General features: G+C 43.4%; 1 protein-coding gene across 2 annotated transcripts in view; it reads left to right on the forward strand.

Moving 5' to 3' along the window:
• The window catches only part of UNC5C (unc-5 netrin receptor C), a 422,927-nt gene that overhangs the window by 253,199 nt on the left and 145,345 nt on the right, over window positions 1-24,383 (forward strand). For both annotated transcript variants that reach the window (XM_006111944.5, XM_006111943.5), the window contains exon 2: window positions 5,192-5,413. In XM_006111944.5, coding sequence (XP_006112006.1) covers window positions 5,192-5,413 — 222 coding nt within the window. The remainder of the gene's footprint in view (window positions 1-5,191; window positions 5,414-24,383) is intronic.

A 24,383-nucleotide genomic window follows, 5' to 3' on the forward strand; every position in this document is an offset into this window, starting at 1 on the left:
GGTTGTCTTACTACGACCCCCATAGCCCTCATTGTCTGAGGAGTAAGGGAAGTCAGAGGAAGAGTGCTGTATTTCGAAATAAGAGCTGTGTAGACAATAAGCTATTTTGAAATAAGCTACGCAATTGACATAGCTCAATTTGTGTAGCATATTTCGAGTTAAGCCCTGCTGTGTAGACACATCCTAACATATCCAAGAGGTTGTACGTTGGAAGACACAGACCAAATATTGGGCGAGGTTCAGCCCCTTTTACATGTACAGATACAGACTCGCAGACATACACACAAGGTGTTTTAAGTCCCATCTAAATTGTAGGAACAATTATAACTAGGAGACCTGGTTATAACACTGTACTCTCATAACGTGGCTGAATCAGGTCTTATAAATTTAGGACTGAACTGTATTCTAAAGAGTTGGTTAGATAAACTTTTAACTGAACAGATTTCCACAGAAATATAAATACTTCATAGAAATGTTTCAATCTCATTTTGGAAGGGGATAAAAAAGGAACAAGTTATGACAGGGTCAAAATGCTACATGTCCCTTATCCAGAGGACTTTTGTTTTGAATTATTTTATTTTGTACAGGTTTATAAGGGGTCTAAATCTGGATTCTTCTAAGAGGCCTCTATCCACCCCTGACACAAGGATGTGCCTGAACAACACAATCCAAACATTGGATCTTGGGCTGTGGTATGATTTTGCATCAAGGCTAAAAGCTGCTTGTTTCCATCTATACTGCAAGACCAAACACTGTTTTACCTGTGTCAGGGACTGCTATGTTGTAGTGTGGTTCCCTAACATAGCAGATTCAATACCATAGATGAAACATGTAAAGCCCAAGTTTCTCTGTCTGTGGGGCTACGTCTACACTACAGTGCTATTTCGGGATACTTCTGGTATCTCAAAATTGCTATTCCAAGTCTTTTAAGCACGCCCGTTATTTTGAAATATAACAGGCTCACTATTCCGATGTCCCTGTAAACCTCATTCCACAAGGAATAAGGGACATTTTGGAATAGCAATTTATTTCAAAATAAGTGCTGTGTAGACAGCGCCAAATTTTGAAATAATCTATTTCAAAATTAACTCGAAATAAGCGACGCAATTTGTATCGCTCAAATTGCGTAGCTTATTTCAAGCTCCAGGTGCAGTTTAGGCACAGCCTGGGAGAATGGAACAACGGTTTTCTTTTGCTTTTCTGCAGCAAGAGATCTAATCACTTCTTGGAACTTAGATGTGCAAACTGAGTTGCAGCTCTGATTCCCACAGCCTGATAAGGCTGTCTTATTACTTCTTAGCTATGTGTAGCAGAGGCCCATGTTAAAGACCCTGCATGCTGATGAAGATGAGGTTAGCTTTGTCATATGATTGCTTTCCTTTGTTGAGTACAGCAAAATCCAAACATGTTTGCATTTTTTCTTTTACTTTTTTGTTCCATATAATGTTAATTCATTCAATCATAATAATCATGGAGGCTGATAAAAGAATGAAAATGCCTCTCTGTGGAAAAAGTAAAAGAATTGAATCTTATCTATTTTGATTCTCTTATATGTACAAATAAAGAGAGAAATAGTATCATTGTGTGGCAGAGCTTCTGTATGTGTGCTCTAACTATGTGTGAATTGTAAACACGTATCTCACCAACATCTCTTTGAATGTGATTCAGATGTCAGTACAGAAAGAAAAGTGAAATTTGGGCTTGATTGTAACTTTTGTTAAAATACAATAGCAATGAAGAATTATACAGTATATTAAAATTAAATAAGAAAACTGGCTCACAGTAAATATTCTCTGAGCTAGTCTTTGGGCATCTGGAGGGATATATAGTATCTGGTATTCCCTCCCTATATTCCAGCAAGCCAGAAGAGGAGCTGAGTTTGTAGTGAGCAGTATTAGAAAATCCACTTGAAAATAAAAACAGTGTTTAAATGCTAGAAACGGGTGCTCTCAGAAGAGCAGCCCAAAGCCTGCACCCATTCCTGAGAGAGAGCTATCAGACTTGTAGGAAATAAGGAAGGAAATTTCTTCCCCTTGGCCCAAGTTTCCTTTCTTCTTCCTTTTTAGAGCTTCTAGTTACATCTTTGATAAGAACTAGTTAATCGTTGAGGCAGCATAAGCATTGTCTCTGATAATGTATTGAGATCTATTGGTGAAAATAAATGCATTTGTTTTTCCAGTCACCAGAAATTAGCGAAGCAATACTTGTTTAATTATAAAACATGTGTGCTTTGTTAGTTTCCATCTGTCTGCTCACCAATTTGCAAATAAATGACCAGAAGAAAAAAGATGCATCCTGTGGCAATTCAAGTGAAATGATTCATCTCTAATGTCTATGTATGTTTATCTGTATGTTTGTATTATGAGTAAGATGCATAGTAGAGATGCACAAATTCCTCTTGCCTTAGCTCAAACACTGTTGTCATGAATGCCAAACTTTGATTCAAACTCATGCATTTTATGTCATATTCCACTTTGGAAACACTGTGGAGGAAAAGGAAGCAGAGAGGAAAATCTAATGGTGGGGGAGCAGGTGCAGAAATAGTGTGAAAAGTGGAACATACAGTGGCTAGAGTGAAAATCACAGAGGAAAATAATGAAAGAGAAAACATTTAATGAAAAATTAAATCAGTTTTTCATATTGTGTGCAGGACACCTGCTTACAAAAGACTAGTTTTTGATAAAGGAGTCCTTCTGTCCTTGTTATTTTATAGAAGAGGCTTTTCCTATGATAGAAAAATACTGGGATTTATTCACCACTCCATCACTCCTGTTTTGTGATTTGACTAAATTTACTCCAGTGGAGTCATGCAGTAGTGAATTGGGCCCATTATTGTTTTTAAACTGAAATACCCTAAAGGAGAAAATGAGAAAAGGTTTGCAAACTCATATTACAGGTTTCAGATTCATAAATAGTTCAAAAGGTTCATAAAACCTCAAACTCTGTAAGATTTGCTAATGCCTAATGAAGATGTACTGTGTAACTCTATACAGCTATGTAGATAGGTACTATATTCTCTTCTCCAGCCTCTTTCATCTGTTATTGTTCTTCCTTATCTGTCTTTCTACAAAAGTGGTTGCAGTAGAAGGAAAGGCTTTCATAGCCTTTGTAATTCCGGACACAAAAAATATAGGTAAAGCTAGAGGAAAGAAAGGTAGCTGTCTGACATTTAATCTTCATGGAAACTGACAAGAAGAGGATAGCTAACCTTCTGCAGTATTTTTAGTTTGATATTCTGTGATGCTTTATTGATCATCACCAGCGTCCATCACTGTGTATAACGATAACTGCTTCAGAGACAGAAAAGAGGAGATTGAATGAGGCCTTCAGGACTGTCAGCTTCTTGCTGATGGATCTGTCAATAGTTACTGTTCCCTCATCCCTTTGCCACTGTGAGCATCTTGAATGTTCTTGCCGGTTGAAAAGAGTTTTGCAAGTCAATGGGAAGAGGAGTATTCTTCAGTGAATTCTCACTCTCTGATCTTGCTGGTTTTATCTGTAAAAGGGTGTGTACAGATGATGCTTTGCTTGTAAAAAGGTGTTTAATGGAGGAAGAGGAATGAAGCTGTGTAAATTAGCTGATTTTCAATGTTTCCACTAGTTTATCAGACTGAGGTTTTTTCCAATGAATTCTTCAGTGAATTTACTACTGGGGAAAAGTGCTGGTTTGACAGCACAGAAGAAGACCAAAGCCCTTTATTAATCCACAGAACACATCTGTATGATTTGGTAACTGTTCTGGGCTCTGTGTGAAGTGAGTGAAGTATGACTAGTCCCTCTTCCTTAGAGGGCATTGAGCAGGTGAACATGCTACAAAAAGAATACCAGAATTTGGCACCCTTGTTAGCATTTTCAACAGAGTAGCCAAAGAATGAATGAAGACGCATAGACTAGAAACTGATGCAGCCTTTTAACTCCTACTATTAGTTTCATACTGAAGCTCTAGAGGTAACATCCTAAACCATTACTGGCCATGTGTGCACACATATATTCAATTGGCATCCACACAAAGTGATATTTGTGCATGCTTATTAGGTGTGCAGAACTGTATGTGTATGATTGTGCATGTTTGTATCTAACAATTATGCTCTTGTACTCTCTAGTGTCAGTTTAGGTTAACCTAATTTTGTACTGGGGTTTAATAAGTGGCAGAACCATGTGCTAAAACTATGTTCTGTCATTACCATTGCCACTGAAGAAAAATAAAAAGGAACCATTCGTAAACACACAGTTAGCAAAAGAACCAGAGGAAACATAAGGAGCAGGGTGTAAAAACAACTTTTAGGTTGAAAACAACTCTGCATTTAAACTCCACTTCAAGAACATTTCCTGGGGTTTGGTTTGGTTTTTTTCATTTGAAAAGGCATTCTTCTCCCTTGGGATTTTTAGAAATGCTTATACAGGTTGAACCTGCAAAATCCGGGACTCTCTGGTCTGACAGGGCCACAGATGTTGCTGGACCAAAGAGCCCCAGAGAAGGTGGGAGCAACGCAGGAGATGGGGAGCCTTGGCTGGATCAAGAGGCATCTGTGGAGCCTCCTCCCTGGCTGGGAACCCCCAGCATCAGTGGGGACAGGAGGCATTAGGGGAGCCCCCACACTGGACGGGGAATACCCAGTGTTAGCAAGGCCAGGCAGCATCTGGGGAGGTGCAAATCCTGGCAAACCCCTAGTGGCAGCGGGGCTTGGGTGACTGGGCAGCCTCTGTTGGGGAACAGCCCCCAAGTGAAGTAGGGCTGGCGGAGGTGAGCAGGCTGGCAGAGGTGGGTGCCTGCCCTATCAGCAGGGTGGGACAGCTGGGCTCCCCATCTGAGGAACCCCCAGCAGCAACAGGGCCAGCTGGGTGGCCCTAGTTGGAAACCTGTCAACCTGTACTGCACTAGCAGGGCTGGCAGCTGCCAAACAGTCCTGCCCTGGAACCCTGGGAGACCCCGGGGCAGCAGGTGGGCAGCAGAGTGGGGAGCCATGCCGGGACAGTGTTAGGAGGGCCAGCGGCAGGGCAGGGAGCCCAAAGAGGAGGAGCCCAGGGCAGCCAGCAGGGGAGCACCAATCTCCCTGGCCTGGCAAACTCCCTGGTCCGGGACAGCTCAGGTCCCAAGGGTGCCAGACCAGGGAGGTCCAACCTGTAATCTCTTAACTGCCAAAATTTCAGCTGCTGCAATTTTCAAAGGTTTCTGTTTTCTTTGTTACAGATGACGATTTTTTTCACGAACTCCCAGAAACATTTCCATCTGATCCTCCAGAGCCTCTGCCTCATTTCCTCATTGAGCCTGAAGAAGCTTACATCGTGAAGAACAAACCTGTCAACCTGTACTGCAAAGCCAGCCCTGCGACCCAGATCTATTTCAAGTGCAACAGTGAATGGGTTCATCAGAAGGATCATGTGGTGGACGAGCGAGTAGATGAAACTTCTGGTGAGGCATTTGTGTGTTTGTGTTCTCTCACCAGGTCATTGGGGGTGACATTAGGACATTAGTGTGTCCAGTTTTCATTTACACTGGCAGAAAGATATAAAATGGACTTGCCTAAAATAAAAAAGAGGCTCAATTGTCTGCTAATTTTAAAAGAGTCACAATGATTTCTCCATTTACAGAATTGGCTTCCTTTCTCAGTTCTCTAATTATTGTTAGTTCTAAACTAATTACAGTGTATTCAGACAGGGCGGGGGGAGGGGCAGAGAGGAGGGACACAATGCTAACTTTTGAACCACTCTTATGTTGAAGGGTTAAAAGGGGAGAATGTGAAAAAGAAGAAATTATTGTTAGCTTCAGGCAGAAAATAATGGGACGATACAATAGTCCTCCATCCAGGAACTATATACTGACTCCAGAGCATGCAACTGGCTGCTGTTCCATTATATTCTGCTGCTTGCAACATTGACTTGGTACTAGAGAGACCTACAGAAAATTAGGAAGAAATGAAGGAAAGAGGCTAAATGTTCAGTCCTAATCCAATCAATGCCAAAACTCCCATCGACTTCCATGGAAGATTAATAGGGTCCTCAAAATATAAAGGAAATAAAGAGGCTTAAAAATGTGATCTATAAACAAGCCGTGTCAAAGATGTGATTGTCCAAGTTTGGAAAGACTGGTAATCTGATAAGGTTTGAGTTCCATGTAAGGGAGAAAAATGGGGCTTATTTCTATCTTGATGGCTATGAAAAATAACTGAATATCAAGCAAGAAAGTAGTTTTCATTTGGGAATTGCTCCACCACTTGGTCTAATTATTCAGAAAAATAACTCCACCAGATGTCTTGAAAGTCTCATGTGAACTGGGTTTTATTTGTTTCAGCTCATTTATTTGCACAGAGTTCAAAAGCATAAGCTTTTAACAGCACCGTGGTTCTCTCAGCTTGAGAAAGGGAAAGATACAGAAAGGAGGAAGGGATACAGAAAGGAAAATCAGCAGGAAAAAAAACTTTGGATCTGTTTGTATGTTAGTTATAATAGGATCTTTCAATAGGTTGCAAAGTTTATAGAGGAAGAAGACTGGAAAGGGGGAATATTTCTGTTGCTTACTAACTCCCCTAGTTTCATCATTCCTGTAAGACTGGGAATCTGCTAGCATGAACTTTCCCTGGCTTTCAGTGGATTCAGTTTTCATTACATTTCTTCCTTAAGCCTTATTAATATTAAACACCGAGAAATTGAATAATGCCTATAGTTACTGACAGTGGTGGCCTGTCAATAAAGGTAAACTAGGTGGTCGCCAAGATAAATGGCCATTGAGGGCTTTGGAGGCGGGGGCGCTGATCGCGTGCCAATCGCGTGTTTCGCCTAGGGCACTAGTTGCTGGCAGCTCGTCTAGGGCTGCTCCTGATTACTGATACTGTAAAATGCACTCAACATTCACTTTTTGGACTTAGAGACCTGATTCTCTTCTTAGTTATACTAGGGTAAATGTAACTCCTTTTAAATCAATAGTGCTATGTCCCAAGTGTTCTAAATGTTTGTTTTTAAATTCCTGTTCTTAACTGCTTCTGATAGCAGGAGAAGGAAGAACACTTCACATAAATGTGCCAAATCTAGGTTAGCTTTCTTACTGTAGCAATGGTCTTACAGAAAATAATGGTACATCATTTGCCTCAAATGACAAAATAAATCACTTCCTATTCTTCATTGCAAGCCATGGGGTGGATGAGCACAATACAAGGAGCAATATTCATTTGTACTAAGTCAACAAACCAAGCCAGCTAATAGTGTCCAGATATATTTTCCTTTGGTCTTTAATGCTCGTGAGTTCAGTTTTACCACTGACATGGCACCTGGAGGTAGAAATTACATATACAGTAAAACTCCATTAGTCCAGCATCCAATGCCCTGGGGCTCCTGATGGTCTGGCACCATCAGGAACCCAGAAGTGCTGGACAGGCTTCCCCCATTCAGCTGCTGCTGAAACTGACCAGCAGCTGAATCGGGGACGCCAGGAGCAGAGCAGCTGGGGTGCTGCTGGGTTGGTCCCGTAGCGCTGCCCCTCAGGGCTGCAGGACCAACCCGGCAGCACCCCAGCTGATCTTGGGGACACCTGGGGCAGAGCAGCTGGAGTGCTGCCGGGTTGGTCCCGCAGCGCCAAAGGACGGCGCTGCAGGACCAACCCGGCAGGACCTCAGCTGCTCTGCCCCAGGGGTCCCCGATTCAGCCGCTGCTGAAACAGATCAGCAGCTGATTCCAGGAAGCCCGGGGCAGAGCAGCACTGAGGGGCGGCGCTACGGGACCAACCCGGCAGCACCCCAGCTGCTTTGCCCCAGGCGTTGGGATTCAGCCGCTGCTGAAACTGACCAGCAGCGTCAGTTTCACCAGCAGGCTGAATCCAGACGCCTGGGGCAGAGCAGCTGGGGTGCTGCGGGGTTGGTCCCGTAGCGCCGCCCCTCGGCGCTGCGAGACCAACACAGCAGAACCCCAGCTGCTCTGCCCCAGGGGTCCCCAAGTCAGCCGCTGCTGAAACAGATCAGCGGCTGATTCCAGGAAGCCCGGGGCAGAGCAGCTGGGGTGCTGCGGGGTTGGTCCCATAGCGCCGCCCCTCCCACTCCACTCCAGACCCCTCATAGCACCCCCCCTTCTGATAGTCCGGCATATCTGATAATCTGGCACCCCCTGGGTCCTAAAGGTGTCAGATTATCGGAAGTTTACTGTTCTAGGGCCACCTCTGTCTCCTGAACAGAAATAGGGAAATCTTTTAACCATCTTTCTTATGGCCCCTTTCTTGACATCATCTACCCAATTGGGTTTGAACTGAGTAATACAACAGGGCATTTGAACAGACTGAGATGCCACTAATATCTGCAAAGCTCTGAGCATACTTTGATCACAACTTGTGTAGTATCCCAGCTGCTTAGCTGGAAAATCCAAGGTCAGCATGTGTCTAATATTAACATCATGTCTCACCAATCCAGTTGATGAGATCCTACCAAATAAAGTGCCAGAGCCTTCACCAGAGAAAACAAAAATCCTAAGACAACATAGAAAAATAGGATCTCAGAATATCTGCAATTACAGCATCTCTGGAGCTTTGGAATGGAAAGAAGTTTACATTGATCAGGGAAAATAGCTTCTATAAAAATGTTGGACCAAATATGAGCAGTTACTAAATTCCAGAAAGTGAAAATCTGATATTAATATGCTAGCTCTTTCCCAGATGATTTGTAAAAAGCCACTGAAGAAAATTGTTGGAGCTGGTTGACTGTGAGAAAAAGCTGTATGAGTCAATGGGCCTCAATTCATTTCTGATGAATGATAGACATGACTAAAGAAGAACATGCAATCAATAAACATACTAGATCAGCAGCTTAGTAGCTTGCATCCACTAAGCTAGCAAATAGCTTTTCCCAATTCATGTGTCACATTCCACCATGTTTGGGACTATGCAGACTCTGTTACTATACTCCACTGGTCAGTAATGCTATTGGCAGATATTGGTAACTTCCCGGTTTGTTGAGATGGTGGGTTATATTTGTCAGGCCAGCTCCTAAGAATTGTCACCATCCCTTTTTTCTTTTGTAATACAATTTTATTGAGGTCATTACCCAAACAGGTAGATCCTGTCCATAAAGACAGATTGTGTCCTTAGGTAGATATGAAATTCAGGGATGGTACAAGGAGTATGTAACAGCAGATGTGCCCCTATTACATGTGCCAGGGGGCCTCAGAGAGGAATTTTTGTCTCCCTGGGGCAATTTAGTTATCTAAAACCACTAACAGTCAGTCAATGACACAATTAAGCCACACAAATAATAAAAACAAGAGCTTAAACAGATTTCAGTTATACAACATTTTTATTCTGGATGTTGCTTGAGGGTTTTTAGAAGATGCTTTCATCTTTCCATGTCAGTCATATGACCTGAGTGACTGAGAAATAGGTGCATTTCTCTTCACTGTTATTTTGCTATGCTATCTCTCAAACACTGAGCAGGAAAGCCCTGTTGAGTTGTTTTTAAAATGCCATCTGAGAACTAGATTTTCTCTCTTCAGTCCTCTGATAGCTAAGCAGTGACAAGGAGAACAAAAAAAGGTAATGAAATGTGGAAGCAAAATAATAAAGTCTCATCACACACTCAGTACTTTAAAAAAAGGAATCAGAGTACAGGGAAGAAAGAAGAATATGAAATAAAGGTGTAATGCTAAAGGCATTTAGTTCACTAACTTACCTTCCAATTAAAACGTAAAATGTTGAGAGAGAGAAAAATGTTTTCAGCGGTTCGTGGACTCTGAAGCTTTGGAAGCACTGTGAATGAGACTTATACAAAAAGGCTATGTCTACATTGGCATGATTTTGCACAAAAGCATGCTGCCTGTCTACACCGGTGGGGAGTTCTTGCGCAAGAACACTGACGTTCTAATGTGTGAAATCAGTGCTGCTTTCACAAGAACTATGATGCTCCCGCTCAGGCAAAAGCCCTCTTGTGCAACTGTTCTTGCTCAAGAGGCCAGTGTAGACAGGCAACATGAATTTCTTGTGCAAGAAAGCCTGATGGCTAAAATGGCCATCGGAACTTTCTTGCGCAAGAAAGCATCTACACTGGCACAGATGCTTTTGCACAAAAGTGCATCTCTTGCGCAAAAGCACGTGCCAGTGTAGACGCTCTCTTGCGTTAAAAGTATTTGCGCAAAATCTTGCCAGTGTATTCGTAGCCAAACAGTTGTGCTTCTTCCTGATGTGGGAAATTTGTTTCCATTGTTAATAAAAGCTACACAGTATATGCTGGGTGATATGCCAGCAATGACACAGGATGCAATATTGGGGTGCAGTTCTGCTCCTAACAAAGAGAGTTGCTTGGGGGGGAGGGAGTATATGGTGTAGAAGAGTTAATTTTTGTATGACAAGGAAACATTTATATCTTTCTCTGTGTAAGATGGGGAAGTTATTACAGTATAACAAAGTCAGGGTGTTATTTAGGTGCTTTGCATCATGGAATATTTTAGAGCAGTAAAACATTATTAGTCTTATAGAGTATGCATATGGACTTAGCCAATATCCATAGAAATTACTGCTACTGATCAAAGACACTGAGAATAGTAAAAGGTGACAGGATGTTCTAGACTACACATTTATTAAATTAAATTAGCCTGGTAATAGAACCATGCAAATGCACTTAGAGTGGATTCCAGGAAAACAGAAGTGTCTTATCTTGAAGATCTTTGAACTCTGTTTTTGATCTTTAGCCCCACTGGAATTTTCTTCCTCTATTAAAAGTTAAGCATTTTCTTAAAGATGTCCAAATGGGTGCTTTGTTATTCATCAGTGCACAGCATATCTGGCCTTGTCATTTCATGCATACATGGAATGGTAAGCCAAAATGCAGTCCTTTTTTGCCTTTTTACTGAAGTATAAAAGTGAACATTGGTGATATTTTGTTTTAGAGAGAGAAGATGAAAGTAGGAAAAAGGGAATATATTTCATTTTATGAGCTGCTATCATACAAGATAACAGCAAGGGAAAGAAACAAATGCTGCAGAACTAATGCTTTTGAAGCCAAGAACAGGATACAGGATACAGCACAGGAAGGGCAAGAGCACCAGTAATCATTAGTGTAATTTGTGCACATTTTTTGAATTATTGTGCAACTGAAACTGATTGTGGATAAGGAATTGTTGGTGTATTTGCTTTTTATGGGAAAGCATTTCCCATTGCTGCAGTGCCGAAAGTGATGCAGATGCACGCACATTGAGTCTCTAGGACTTTATATCTTGTAGAGTGCTTGACTTCTCAGTAAAACTAAGGTTAAATGCTATCAAATCAAAATGGACTCTGCACTGGTGTGTGTGACTGCACAACAGAAAAGAATCAGGCCCACAAATAATGTACTTTTTGTTTTTTTATTTTATTCAATTAGTATATACATTTGAATGATTTCTGCAAAAATATTCAGAAAGGTTATATAGACACTCTATTGTACATTGCAGTGCCACTGACATATACTTCACCCTCTCCTTCAACCAAGGAAAGAACATTTGAAATTATTATTTCCTAATGCTCCAGCTGCTAAATAAATAGGCACTTTAGGTCATTTAGCCAATGTTAGTGTTTTGCCTACAAGTCTCTTGCTCAGGGAGAAGAGGACAGTTGGGGTCATGTCTACACTATCTGGAAGATCGACCCTGCCACAGCTGATCTTCTGGGGTTTGAATTACTGGGTCTAGTGAAGACCTCCTGGTTCTAATTAGGAGGGTGCTCTCATCGGTGCAGGTGGTCCTGCTACTCATGAGGAGTAAGGGAAGTTGACAGGAGCATTGGCTTCCATTAACGTGACATTATGTGAACAGCCTGAAAACATAATTTAAGATACTTCGATTCCAGCTATGCATTTAATGTAACTGGAGTGGCATATCTTAAGTCAACTTTCCCCTTTAGTGTAAACCAGGCCTTAGAGTCTGTTTACCCCCTTCTTCAGAGATCCCAAGGAAGAGCAAGGCAGAATAAGGACCTTTGAGTGCTCCTGCACTAGTAGTCTTTGAATGTACAATGAGGATTGCCTGACTCGTGTGCCTTTTGACCAGTAATACATTTGTGCTAACAAGAAAAATTGTTTCAAGTTCTGAAATAGATCATTTACCGTATATACTCGAGTATAAGCCGAGTTTTTCAGCACATTTTTTGTGCTGAATAATGCCCCCCTCGGCTTATACTCGAGTCAGCGTCTCGAGAACAGCGTCTCGGGCGGGCTCAGCGCGTCTCTGCCGCTGGCCGGGTCTAGCCGGGTCTAGCCCCGGAAGTCGGGGCGAGAAAGCCCCGTTCATAAGCTGCTCCGGTGCCCCTGGTCTGCTGGAGACCGTCTCCAGCAGACCAGGGGCACCGGGCGGGTTCCCGCGCTTCTGAGGCTTTGCCAAAGCAAAGCCTCAGAGGCGCGGGACCCCCCGCGGCTGCGGCTTCAGTCCGGGAGCCTGTGGTCTGCTGGGGACGGTCCCCAGCAGACCACAGGCACCCAGATTGAAGCGGCAGCAGCGGCGGTTCCCCGCGCCTCTGAGGCTTTGCTCTGGCAAAGCCTCAGAGGCGCGGGACCCCCCCACGGCTGCGGCTTCAGTCCGGGAGCCTGTGGTCTGCTGGGGACCGTCCCCAGCAGACCACAGGCTCCCGGACTGAAGCCGCAGCCGCGGCGGGGTCCCTCCCTCTGAGGCTTTGCCAGAGCAAAGCCTCAGAGGCTCTGCTCCCCGTGTCCCTGGTCTGCTGGGGAGGGGGGGGCGCAGCTAGTGTGCTCCCCACCCCCAGCAGACCAAGCTTTTGTTTTGGACTCTGGGGCAGAGCAGCTGGGGCGCTGCCGATTGGTCCTGCAGCGCCCGCTCTGGGCACTACTGGACCAACCCGGCAGCACCCCAGCTGCTCTGCCCCAGGTCCTGATTCAGCCGCTGCTGGTCAGTTTCAGCAGCGGCTGAATCAGGACGCCTGGGGCAGAGCAGATGGGGTGCTGCTAGGTTGGTCCAGTAGCACCCAGGAGCGGCGCTACTGGAGCAACCCAGCAGCACCCCAGCTGCTCTGCCCCAGGCGTCCCCAAGTCAGCTTCTGCTGAAACTGACCAGCGCTGACTACAGGAAGCCCCAGGCAGAGTTGCTCTGCCCCGGGCTTCCTGGAATCAGCTGCTGATCAGTTTCAGCAGCAGCTGACTTGGGGACGCCTGGGGTTCTTAAGTTGATTCTGTATGTAAGTCAGAACTGGCGGTCAGTTTCAGCAGCGGCTGAATCTGGACGCCAGTTCCGACTTACATACAGATTCAACTTAAGAACAAACCTACAGTCCATATCTTGTACGTAACCCGGGGACTGCCTGTACTGTTTTATTAAAAATATTTAATCTGTCAAACTGCTGAATAGTTCCATATTAGTACAGTAACTTACGCCAGATTGTTAGTGCACTAAACACAAGAAAGACTGAATACTAGGACAATTGTCTGAAGAAATGTATTTAATACAACTGAATATTGGAAGGTACGTAGGAACAATTAAAGGGTTCTACTTTAAAAGAAATTACTGCCCTTCCCTGGTGGATTTGATAAATGTTGTAGATAGAAATTCATTATACTCTTGGGTCTCGTTTATATACCAGTTGAATGACAATTGGTTTTGCCAGTATTTCACAATAAACTTTTAAAGAGAATTTATAATCCAGAGCATATTAAAAGTGCTCAGTTCAGTTCCTAAAACTTGTGAAAAGAAATGAAATGCCACATGTAGCTTTATAGGAACTTTTTAAAAAATGATATATTAAAAGGGTATAAAACATTTCTAAGATTAAGTTGGAAGTATTTTACTTAAACTTTCATGTACTTGAATAGCTGCTGTAGATTGGCAATGATGCTACATTAGGTGCTATTTTTACTTGTTGTGGAAGAGGGCAGATTTACTATATTTTTCTTTCAACTTTTTCTACATACTGCATTTTGATGTTCGTAGAGCTGGGACTGCTTCTAAGTGAGTTAAATACATTCCAATATGCTTTCTTAAAAAACTACTCCATAATAGTTTGTCAGTGATGATGACAATGTCTATGCTGATAACCTCACACCAGCTGAAGCTCTGTTTGGACATACAGATGATGAGGAGGAGAACTCCAGTTTTGAAGGATTTTAGCTCTTGTGTGTTAGCTTGGTTGCTGATTGAGCTAAGGTTGTTGTACTTTTAAAGTTACGGTATTTTTGATACCATATTGTTTTTGTTGACCCCCTTTTCCACTTACAGAGCTAGGTTATTGTTTTTCTTTGAAATAAATATTCATGTAATTTTATTGGTATCTATCTTCATTTTTTACATTTACCAGTAGCTGCCTCATTTCCTACCCTAGGCTTATACTCGAGTCAATACTTTTTCCCAGTTCTTTGTGGTAAAATTAGGTGCCTCGGCTTATATTCGGGTCGGCTTATACTCAAGTATATACAGTACTTAGATTTCATTCTAGAAATATTTATTTCAGTAGCCATAATATAAAGACTCATTATTTCCATTGTGAAAATAGTTCCAGGGTGGAGTTAATATACACAGAAAATGGACATGAGACCATGTATTGTCATGGTTATGCTTCCATTGTAACTCAAAGAATAGAGCTGAAAGTGGCTTGTCCTAATAAAATCCCAAGGTGGATTTTTATTTGGTAATCGGTGTTCAGGTGTCCTTTTTGTCAACTTGCACATCCTTTTCCATGTATCTTTTCAAGCTTATATTACTAAATCTTACTGTCCCTCCTCTTGTTCTGACATCACCTCTCAATTCATTGTATTTCTAGGTAGGTCTCTAAGCCCTGGTCTACACTGGGAAGTATTTTGGAATAACCTTCCTTCTTTTGAAATAACAAGCAGAGCATCCACAATACCAACCCCATTATTTTGAAATAACAGGCTGGTTATTTCAAAATCTGTACTACTGCTTTCCTCAGGAAATAATGCTTATTTCAAAATTGTTATTTCATAATAGCATTAGCGTGGATGATCTGGTGCATCTAATTCAAAATAATTGCCCTCCAGAGGCCTACCGCAGCCACACTTGTGGCCACGCTGGCCACACCTGCCAGCTCCACTACTCCTCTTCTCCTGCGGAGCTCAAAGCAGCAGGCTGCAGAAGGGCTTGTGGCATGTAAAGAGCTTTGCCAGCCTCTGCAATACAGCCCAGTAGATGTAGCCATGGGAGACTCCAGTGCTCCTCTGAGTCCCCCGTGGCTGCCAGCATTCCCGCATCATCCTCAGCTGTCACTGGCCAGGGACGCAGGAGGAAATGCACCTGGGAAGACCTCATTCATGAGCAAATATCTGCAGTCCCTCATCCGGGGGGTTCAATGAGGAGCCCTGGGAGCCACCAGCCACCTACCTGCCCCTGCCCTTGCCCCTGTTCCCTCCCATTGCTTCCCCTCTTAGCCCACCCCCCAGGGGCTGCAGGGCCCCAGAACATGAGCTGATAGGACCTTAAGGGCAGCCGAAGCCTCCCGAGCTGACTGAGGCAGGCACCAGTCCCAGTCCTCTCTCTCCCTGCCCTTCCCCATTCCAGGTTCTATCCCCAGTCCCTCCTCTGTTTTGTATCGCCAGATAAACAGACTTGTTTTTTCAAACAAAAAAGGCCTTTTTATTTGCTCTGCAGGGGTTGGGGGAAAAGTGGGAAGGAGGGCTGAGGGAGGAAAGGCACACGGGGCAATGCAGGGGCCCCTTGTGGAGAAGCACAGGGGAGAGTTTCAAAGGTGGCCTTTGACGAAGCACTGCCTCAAGGCCTCCCTGATGTGCTCGTTGAATGGTACTGGTGTCCAGCTGCTCATATGCCCTGGCCAGCCATTCAGCCTCTCCCCCATACCCTGGAAAGTCTCCCCCTTGCTCTCACAGAGGTTGTGGAACACACAACAGGCTGCCACCAAAAAGGGGGTGTTGTGCTTGCTGAGATCCAGATGGAAAAGGAGACTCCTAAACCACGCCTTTAAGTGGCCGAAAGAACACTCCACCACCATGTGGCATTTGTTCAGCCCAGTGTTGAAGTTCTCCTTGGTGGGGACTAGGCTGCCCGTGTAGGGCTTCATAAGTCAAGGGAGCAAGGGGTAGGCTGCCTTTTCCAGGATGCAGATGGGCACATCCATGTCCCTGACCCAGATGATGTGGTCAGGGAAAAAAGTGCTGGCATGCATTTGCTGGATCAGGCATGGGTTCCAGAAGATGTGGGTGTTGAGTGCCTTCCCCAACCAGCCTGGGATGTCGGTGAAGCATCGTTTGTAGTCCACAAGGGCCTGCAGCACCATGGAGAAGTACCCCTTTCTGTTGATGTAGTCCAAGGCATGGCGGTTGAGACCCAGGATGGGGCTGTGCATGCCATGTGTGGCCTCCCCCACAGTTGGGGAAGCCCATGGTGGCAAAGCCACATTACCCAGAATGATGATACTCCATAGCAGCAGATGGTTTATGGCCTTGGCTACTTGCAGGAGCTTTGGCCCCAACTGTGGATTCCCTCCACATTCCTCCTAACTGGTTCTTGATGAAGCAATAGCTGTCCAGCATGGCGAGCTCCCACAGGGTGATGGTGACGCGCTTCTGCACGGGGATGGCAGGTTGTTGTCAGGCGTCCTGTCACCTGAGAACTGGGGGGAGCCACTTGCAGAGCTCCAGGAAGATGGCCTTCCACATGCAAAAGTTCTGGAGCCGCAGCTGATCATCCCATCACTGCATGATGTGGTCCAACCAGTCCAAACTAGTCTCCCTTCACCAGAAGTGGCATTTGACAGTGTCCAGGGTATTGAGGGACATTTGCAGCAGCAGAAGCCTGAGGACCTGGTGAAGAGGTTCTCCAGTTCAGGCTGGTCATTGTCCTCATAGACTCATAGACTTTAAGGTCAGAAGGGACCATTATGATCATCTAGTCTGACCCCCTGCACAGTGCAGGCCACAGAATCTCACCCACCCCTCTTAGAATAATCCTCTCACCTATGTCTCAGATATTGAAGCCTTCCAATACTTTGAAGGCCCCAACATGCAGAGAGTCCTTCAGCTGTGATCTGTGCCCAATGCTACGGAGGAAGGCGAAAAACCTCCAGGGCCTCTGCCAATCTACCCTGGAGGAAAATTCCTTCCTGACCCCAAATATGGCGATCAGCTAAACCCTGAGCATGTGGGCAAGACTCACCAGCCAGACACCCAGAAAGTTCCCTATAGCAACTCCTATCATCCCTCCATTGACCTATTTCCAACTGGAAATGAATGGTCAATTAGTTACCAAGATCATGTTATTTCATCCAACCATCCCCTTATCATAGAATCAGAACTGGAAGAGACCTCAGAAGGTCGTCAAGTCCAGCCCTCCGCTCTAGGCAGGACCAATCCCATCTAAATCAACCCGGCCAGGGCTTTGTCAAGCCGAGACTTAAACACCTCTAGGGATGGAGACTCCACTACTTCCCTAGGTAACCCATTCCAATGCTTCACTACCCTCCTAGTAAAATAGTTTTTCCTAATATCCAATCTGGATCTCTCCCACCACAACTTGAAACCATTGCTCCTTGTTCTGCCATCTGTCACTACTGAGAACAGCCTCTCTCCATCCTCTTTGGAACCTCCCTTCAGGAAGTTGAAGGCTGCTATCAAGTCCCCCCTCACTCTTCGCTTCTGCAGACTAAACAGACCCAAGTCCCTCAGCCTCTCCTCGTAGGTCATATGCTCCAGACCCCTAATCATTTTGGTTGCCCTCCGCTGGACCCTCTCCAATGCGTCCGCATCCTGGAGCAGCATGTGAGCAGTCTGAACAAACTGCTCCATGAGGCACAGCACGAGGCCCGCGAGCCTGACACTGCTTTGCAGCAGCTCTGGATCCATGGAGTCACTGCTGTGGCATCTGTAAGGGCAACCAGAGCACAGTGACGCTGTTTGGTGTCCCGCAAGGTGGAGGCAAAGGGGGAGTGGCTTGTGAGACGGGCTGTAGAGAGGGGCCCCTGAAAGCACAGCTCGCAGGTTGCCTGACCAAGCAGCCACAAGAAGTATCCACTCATCTGGTGCCCTCCTCTGAATGCTTCTGGGGGCTCCAAGTCTGAGGCAGACTCCAATCAGTGTAGACATGCTATTTCAAAATAACTCTGAGCAATTTCAATGCTCCCTTTTAGCAAGGATGCACTACTTCAATTTTGTTATTTTGGGAATTATTTTGATTTTACTTATTTTGAAATTATTTCCTTGTCTAGATATGCCCTAAAGGGCAGAAGAAAAGTTACTTCCATTACCAAATTTGTGGATTTCCCTTATTAAAAATATTAATCACAGAATCATAGAATACTAGGACTGGAAGGGACCTCGAGAGGTCATTGAGTCCAGTCCCCTGTCCTCATAGCAGAACCCAATACTGTCTAGATCATCCCCAATAGACATTTATCTAACCTACTCTTAAATATCTCCACAACCACCCTAGGCAATTTATTCCACTGTTTAACCACCCTGACAGTTAGGAACTTTTTCCTAATGTCCAACCTAAGTCTCCCTTGCTGCAGTTTAAGCCCATTACTTCTTGTTTTATCTTCAGAGGCCAGGAAGAACAAGTTTTCTCCCTCCTCCTTGTGACACCCTTTTAGATACCTGAAAACCGCTATCATGTCCCTTCTCCATCTTCTCTTTTCCAAACTAAACAAGCCCAATTCTTTCAGTCTTCCTTCATAGGTCATGTTCTCTAGACCTTTAATCATTCTTGTTGCTCTTCTCTGGACCTTCTCCAATTTCTCCATATCTTTCTAGAAATGTGGTGCCCAGAACTGAACACAATACTCCAACTGAGGCCTAATCAGTGCAGAGTAGAGCAGAAGAATGACTTCTTGTGTCTTGCTCACAACACACCTGTTAATGCATCTTAGAATCATGTTCTCTTTTTTGCAACTGTTAACTCATATTTAGCCTGTGATCCACTATAACCCCTAGATCCCTTTCTGCCGAACTCCTTCCTAGACAGTCGCTTCCCATTCTGTATGTGTGAAACTGATTCTTCCTTCCTAAGTGGGGCACTTTGCATTTGTGCTTATTAAACTTCATCCTGTTTACCTCAGACCACTTCTCCAATTTGTCTAGATTATTTTGAATTATGATCCTATCCTCCAAAGCAGTTGCAACCCCTCCAAGCTTGGTATCATCTGCAAACTTAATAAGTGTATTCTGTATGCCAATATCTAAATCGTTGATGAAGTTATTGAACAGAACCGGTCCCAAAACAGACCCCTGCAGAACCTCACTTGTTACTCCTTTCCAGCAGGATTGTGAACTGTTAATAACTACTCTCTGAGAATGGTTATCCAGCCAGTTATGCATCCACCTTATAGTAGCCTAAGGAATTGGCCTCTTACGTTGAATCAGTCCCAAATGCCGGGGTGTTGTCTATTGTAGCCTATTGAGGTTTGGATCATGAGGCTAAAATAATTTAGTGCTATTTTAATAAGGATTACCACAAATTATAGATGAGGATCATTATTTTCATTACATTATTGTCATGAACTTTTGTTAATGTTCATATTCTGTCAAATCAAACTCTTCAAAATACAGGCAGTCCCCGGGTTACATGGATCCGACTTACATCGGATCCCTACTTACAAACGGGGTGAGGCAACCCCACACTAGCTGGGCCCCTTTCCCCCAGCAGACCGCCGAGACCCGCCGCGGTCCTGCTGCTCGCGTCCTCCGCAGCGAGAAAAGCTGCTCCGCGTCTCCCTGGTCTGCAGGACTGAGGGAAGTAAGGTGTGGGAGAATAAAATTGAGCTCTGGAGAAATGTTTGGCTAGAGTTTCCCCTATAATATGTACCAGTTCCGACTTACATACAAATTCAACTTAAGAACAAACCTATAGTCCCTATCTTGTACGTAACCCGGGGACTGCCTGTAACCAGTTTTCAGCAAAATACTGCCAATTTTCTACTTTCCCCATCCAAAAACTCTCTTCTAGTCCAATACATTCCAATGAACTTTAAGAATGTGACCCATTATTCTTGTTAATTGTTTTCAAATGTTGACAAGCCTGAGCACTGTATATAAACTGAGTAACAATACCAATTTCTCTCCTAACTTGTGTCTGAGTGGTGGGTGTTATAACTTAGAGAAAGAGTGAGTGTAAACATATATGTCCCAAAACATTGTCATCCAGTGACAAAAAACTAGATAGCTGTATTTCTCCAAATGACTGTAATTCTTCAGTAAAATGTGGTGTTTTATTATTATTATTATTAATAATAATAATAATAATAATAATTAATAAATACCACACAAATATTTTTCCTTCACAAAACATTTAAAAGTGTTATCATTTTAAACGTCACTCAACCCTCCTCCTTCTTCCACATCACTCCCAGTGGTCATATAGGAACTTCTCATGAGAAAATTGTGTGAGAACAGGCATCATTAATACAATAAAAGCTTTATCTACCCCACAGCTTTTACAGCTTCAAAACCAGCTGCAGGGAACTTGGCCTCTCTGTGGATCAAGACCAAGGTAGCAGCTAACAGCAAGACCCCTGTGGCCGTTTTTTTGAAGCAGGAAAAGCTTCTGCTTTTAGCTTGAATGCAGTGAAAATAACACAACTGTAGAGATAAAAAGTAGCTTCTAATGCTTCAGAATTGGGAATAGGGGAATTGCTACATTCTGAGAGACAAATTCAAGATGGTGACTGCTTTTGTAGATGTGAAAGCAAACTTTACACTACGAAAATCCCTAATGCTTCACACAGCAGGGGATAATATGATGATAAAGCACTTTATAATTACTTCAGCTAAATTAAAGGATTTTTTAGGTTATGTGGATTAAAAACATTGGGCTGGATATTTCTCTTCTGTGGTAGAAACGCACAAGAAGAGGAAGGCTTTCCTGGGAACTATATACAGTCATGTCTTAAAGGTTTCTCCTCATCCTATCCTGTAAAAAATTTTTCACTCATTTGTGGGGAAAAGGACTCATGTCCTCAACCCCTATTCATCCTCAGAATCCAAAATAAAGCAGAAGGCAAGCATGAGGATTCTAGAACTGTCTTCTCCTCTCCTGCAGACAACTTTCTGCCATTGCCTATCCACTCCACACATCTGTCCTGCAACCTCTTCATGGGGGCTAGTAGCCAATGAGGAGGAGTTAATCCTGCTTCTGTGAGCGGCAGCGAGTTCCATGGGTTAAGATACTGGACCCAGAAGCAGACTTCTCTATTGACTTGTGTGTCCTTAATCAGTCTCTCAGTTGCTTTCAGTTTTCTAACAATGCTTGCTCACCTGTGCAAAGTGCTTTGGGGACCTGTGGCTAACAGCTACTATTTATGTATTTTGTTATAACAAGGTTAACTTTCACTCAGCTGTCTTCCCTGTCTGGTGTTCTCTGGCGCTGGTCGCCTGTTTGTCCAGCAGGCTTCTAGCAGAGAAGGATGCATGTCACTCATCTCTCTGGCTGTGTGTGGTGGATAAGGCCCAAGATGTGCAGTAATGGGAAAACTAGTAACATGCGCAGCCTGGTTTTTTCCCTCATTCATCTGAGTAATTTGAGGATGCTGATTATGGTTCTTGGTTCAGGGTCAGTTTTGTTACAACTCTGCCCTCCTGTTAATCCTTTCCAATTTGCAGTCCCAAGCTTCAGAGACATCTTAGTTGAAATCCCCAATGAGCCACCACTTGTCATGCCACCAGGCAGAACTGAACCTCAGGCCTCTGTAGCTTGGTACATGAGCCTCTACTGGTTAAGCTAAAAGCCAACTGCTTCTCAGCTGAAGCTGTAGAGTAAACTCATTCTCTCTCTCTGTAAGGGTACATCTAAACTGCAAGCCTCTTTTGAAAGAGGCTTTTTCAAAAGATACTTTCGAAAAAGCTTCTTTTGAAAAAGAGTGTCTAGACTACAAGCAGATTTTTTTTCCAAAAAGCGAGCCGCTTTTTCGAAAGATAGTCTAGACGCTCTCTTTCGAAAAAGCACTGTTTGCCACGATCGAAAAAACTGCCGTGTTCTTTTGATTTACTTTTGAAAGAACACGGCTGCAGTCTAGACGCAGGTGACTTTTTTTGAAAAAAGGTTACTTTTTTCGAAAAAACCCTGTAGTCTAGACACACCCTAAGTGTGTCTTATACTTGCATCACTGATTGGAGGTGCTTAAGGCTGAGGAGCAGTGATTTATTGAAAGACATTGTGTTTCCATTTGAATTTAGGTTTTGATCCTTTAGTGCTTTGTGATGTGGAGAGGGTTTGCTGCTTTGAATAAGGTGATAACAAAGAGTTGAAACTGTGGGTCTTGAACTGGGCACTCAAAAAAATTAAGGCAAACCACATTTCCTGGGACTTCCAAAAAATTTCACATTTATGATCAAAAATGTATTTTTCCACCTCTCAGTGATTTGATTCTGTGGCCCAAATTCTGCACTAACTTACATCCCAAGTTTTGCACTAACTTACATCCCATGAAGTCCTACTGAAGTCAATAGCAACTCTATGGGTTGAAAATCAGTACCTTGTTCCACACCCAGATGCAACATGACTTCTGTCACCACTTTACTGCCTTTTCACACCCTTTGCTATGATAATTCTTCTGTCTCTTATAAACTAAGAAATATCTCTTGGTGGTCAGGAGGTAGCGCTCTCATTGGCTACATCTAGACTGCAGGCTTCTTTCAGAAGAAGCATTTCCGGAAGAGATCTTCCAAAAAAACTTCTTCCGAAAGAGAGAATCCACACTGGCAAAGCGAAAGATAGCATCCACACTGAATGGATGCTATCTCATATTTCAGCTGTGATTACTATGGATGGAGTGACCACTATGGCACCTGTGCTTTTTCCTCTTCCTTCTTCTTTCGAAAGAACTCCCTCTTCCCCAATCACAGATGCCTTTTTCCGAAAGAGATCTTTTGGAAAAAGGCTTCTTCCTTGTAGAAAGAGGTTTACCAATGTTGGAAAAATCCCTCTTTACATTTTTTTCTCGAAAGAACGCAATTGCAATGTGAACGCAAGTGAAGATTTTTTTTGAAAAACGGCTGCTTTTCCGAAATAACTCTGTAGTGTCGACATAGGCATTGTTAGGCTTGTTGAGGCCTGAGAACACTTTGTATGGGGAACAGGGAGTCGGTTCCTAGAGCCATTGCATGCCTGTCTGGTGAAAGTCACTTGACTGTGCACTCAATAGAAAAAAATAATAAAAAATAAAAAATACCTTTGAAAGCAGTTGTCCTTTGTTTTGTTTTTAAGTTCTCAAGATTTCTAAGTTGACTATGAAATGTGATCCATAACTGGCAAAAGAAAAAAAGTGATGATTTTACATTTCTCTCCAAGACTCCCTGTTCTGCCACATTATATAGACTTAAAAAAAAAAAGGACAACTACTTAGAAAGGCTCCCTAGTGACCCCTTGTGTCAGTCACATTGCTGATTGTCATTATTCCTACAACATCTATACCAGCCATTTAACTGTTACACTGCATCAAGATCATGGAAATAGTAGTGATCTTTTACATCACTACAGCTGCTCAAAACTCACTTAAACTAGGTGGTGTGTGTGTGTGTGTGTGTGTGTGTGTGTGTGTGTGTGTGTGTGTGTGTGTGTGTGTACACCCCAAACTGAAAACACTTTGGTATATATACTTAGCTTTTGGGGAGAGGGAATCATATTTATTTTAAATTTCCCCATCCTTCATTATGCAAACACATGGTAAACATGCTTTTCAAAATTCAGAAGCTCTCTGTTGGCTTCCCAGATGGCTGAAGTTCAATAGTTTTTTGTTTTTTGTTTTTTTTTATGATTTCCTCAGTGTCTTCTAGCAAAGTGTTAACCAGTCATTATGCCTTTTGCCTGCACATTGAGATTCATCTGCAGGCTCTAAACTGCCTCAGAAGCGCTTCAATTTTACATGAGCACTAAGCTGGGGACTGGGAAGCATTACCCAGTGCTGAAGGCGCAGATCATTAGAAAGAGCATGTAAATCCTCTGAACCAGAAATAAAAAGTGCATAGATTTTCTTTGAGAAATCTCAACTGCAGCTTTATGTAAAACATGAACCCTTGGCATTTTATTCCTGGCCTCTTTAAAAACAAAACAAAAAACAACCTTAGTCACACATGCCTCAACCACAGAAAAAGCACTGGGCTTCTGTCAGGAGCTGGAGTAACTAATGCAGTCCCTTTCTGTCATGCCTGTCCATCTGAACATCTCCTCCCCCACTCTCCCTTTTAGTGGTACCAGTATTGCTAAGGGACCACCAAACGTGACTGCAGCTGAATGACAGGAAGCCCTGAGCTGCCGTGGTTTGACACAAATGTATATATATTCATGGATCAGAGCCCTGTATTATTTCAGAAATTATAGATTCCAATGAACATATAGCTGCACACTTGAACTGAGATTTCTGGAGGGATAAATTGTACTAGGATTTTTAATTTTCATCATGGTGGAGTAAGAAATCCCAATGGCATGAACATACGACACTAAATATGTGAGAGGATTACTCAATTTTGGTGCAATTT

Source organism: Pelodiscus sinensis, chromosome 4, assembly GCF_052426305.1.
Source record: "Pelodiscus sinensis isolate ZL-2025 chromosome 4, ASM5242630v1, whole genome shotgun sequence".
NCBI classification, from domain to species: domain Eukaryota; kingdom Metazoa; phylum Chordata; order Testudines; family Trionychidae; genus Pelodiscus; species Pelodiscus sinensis.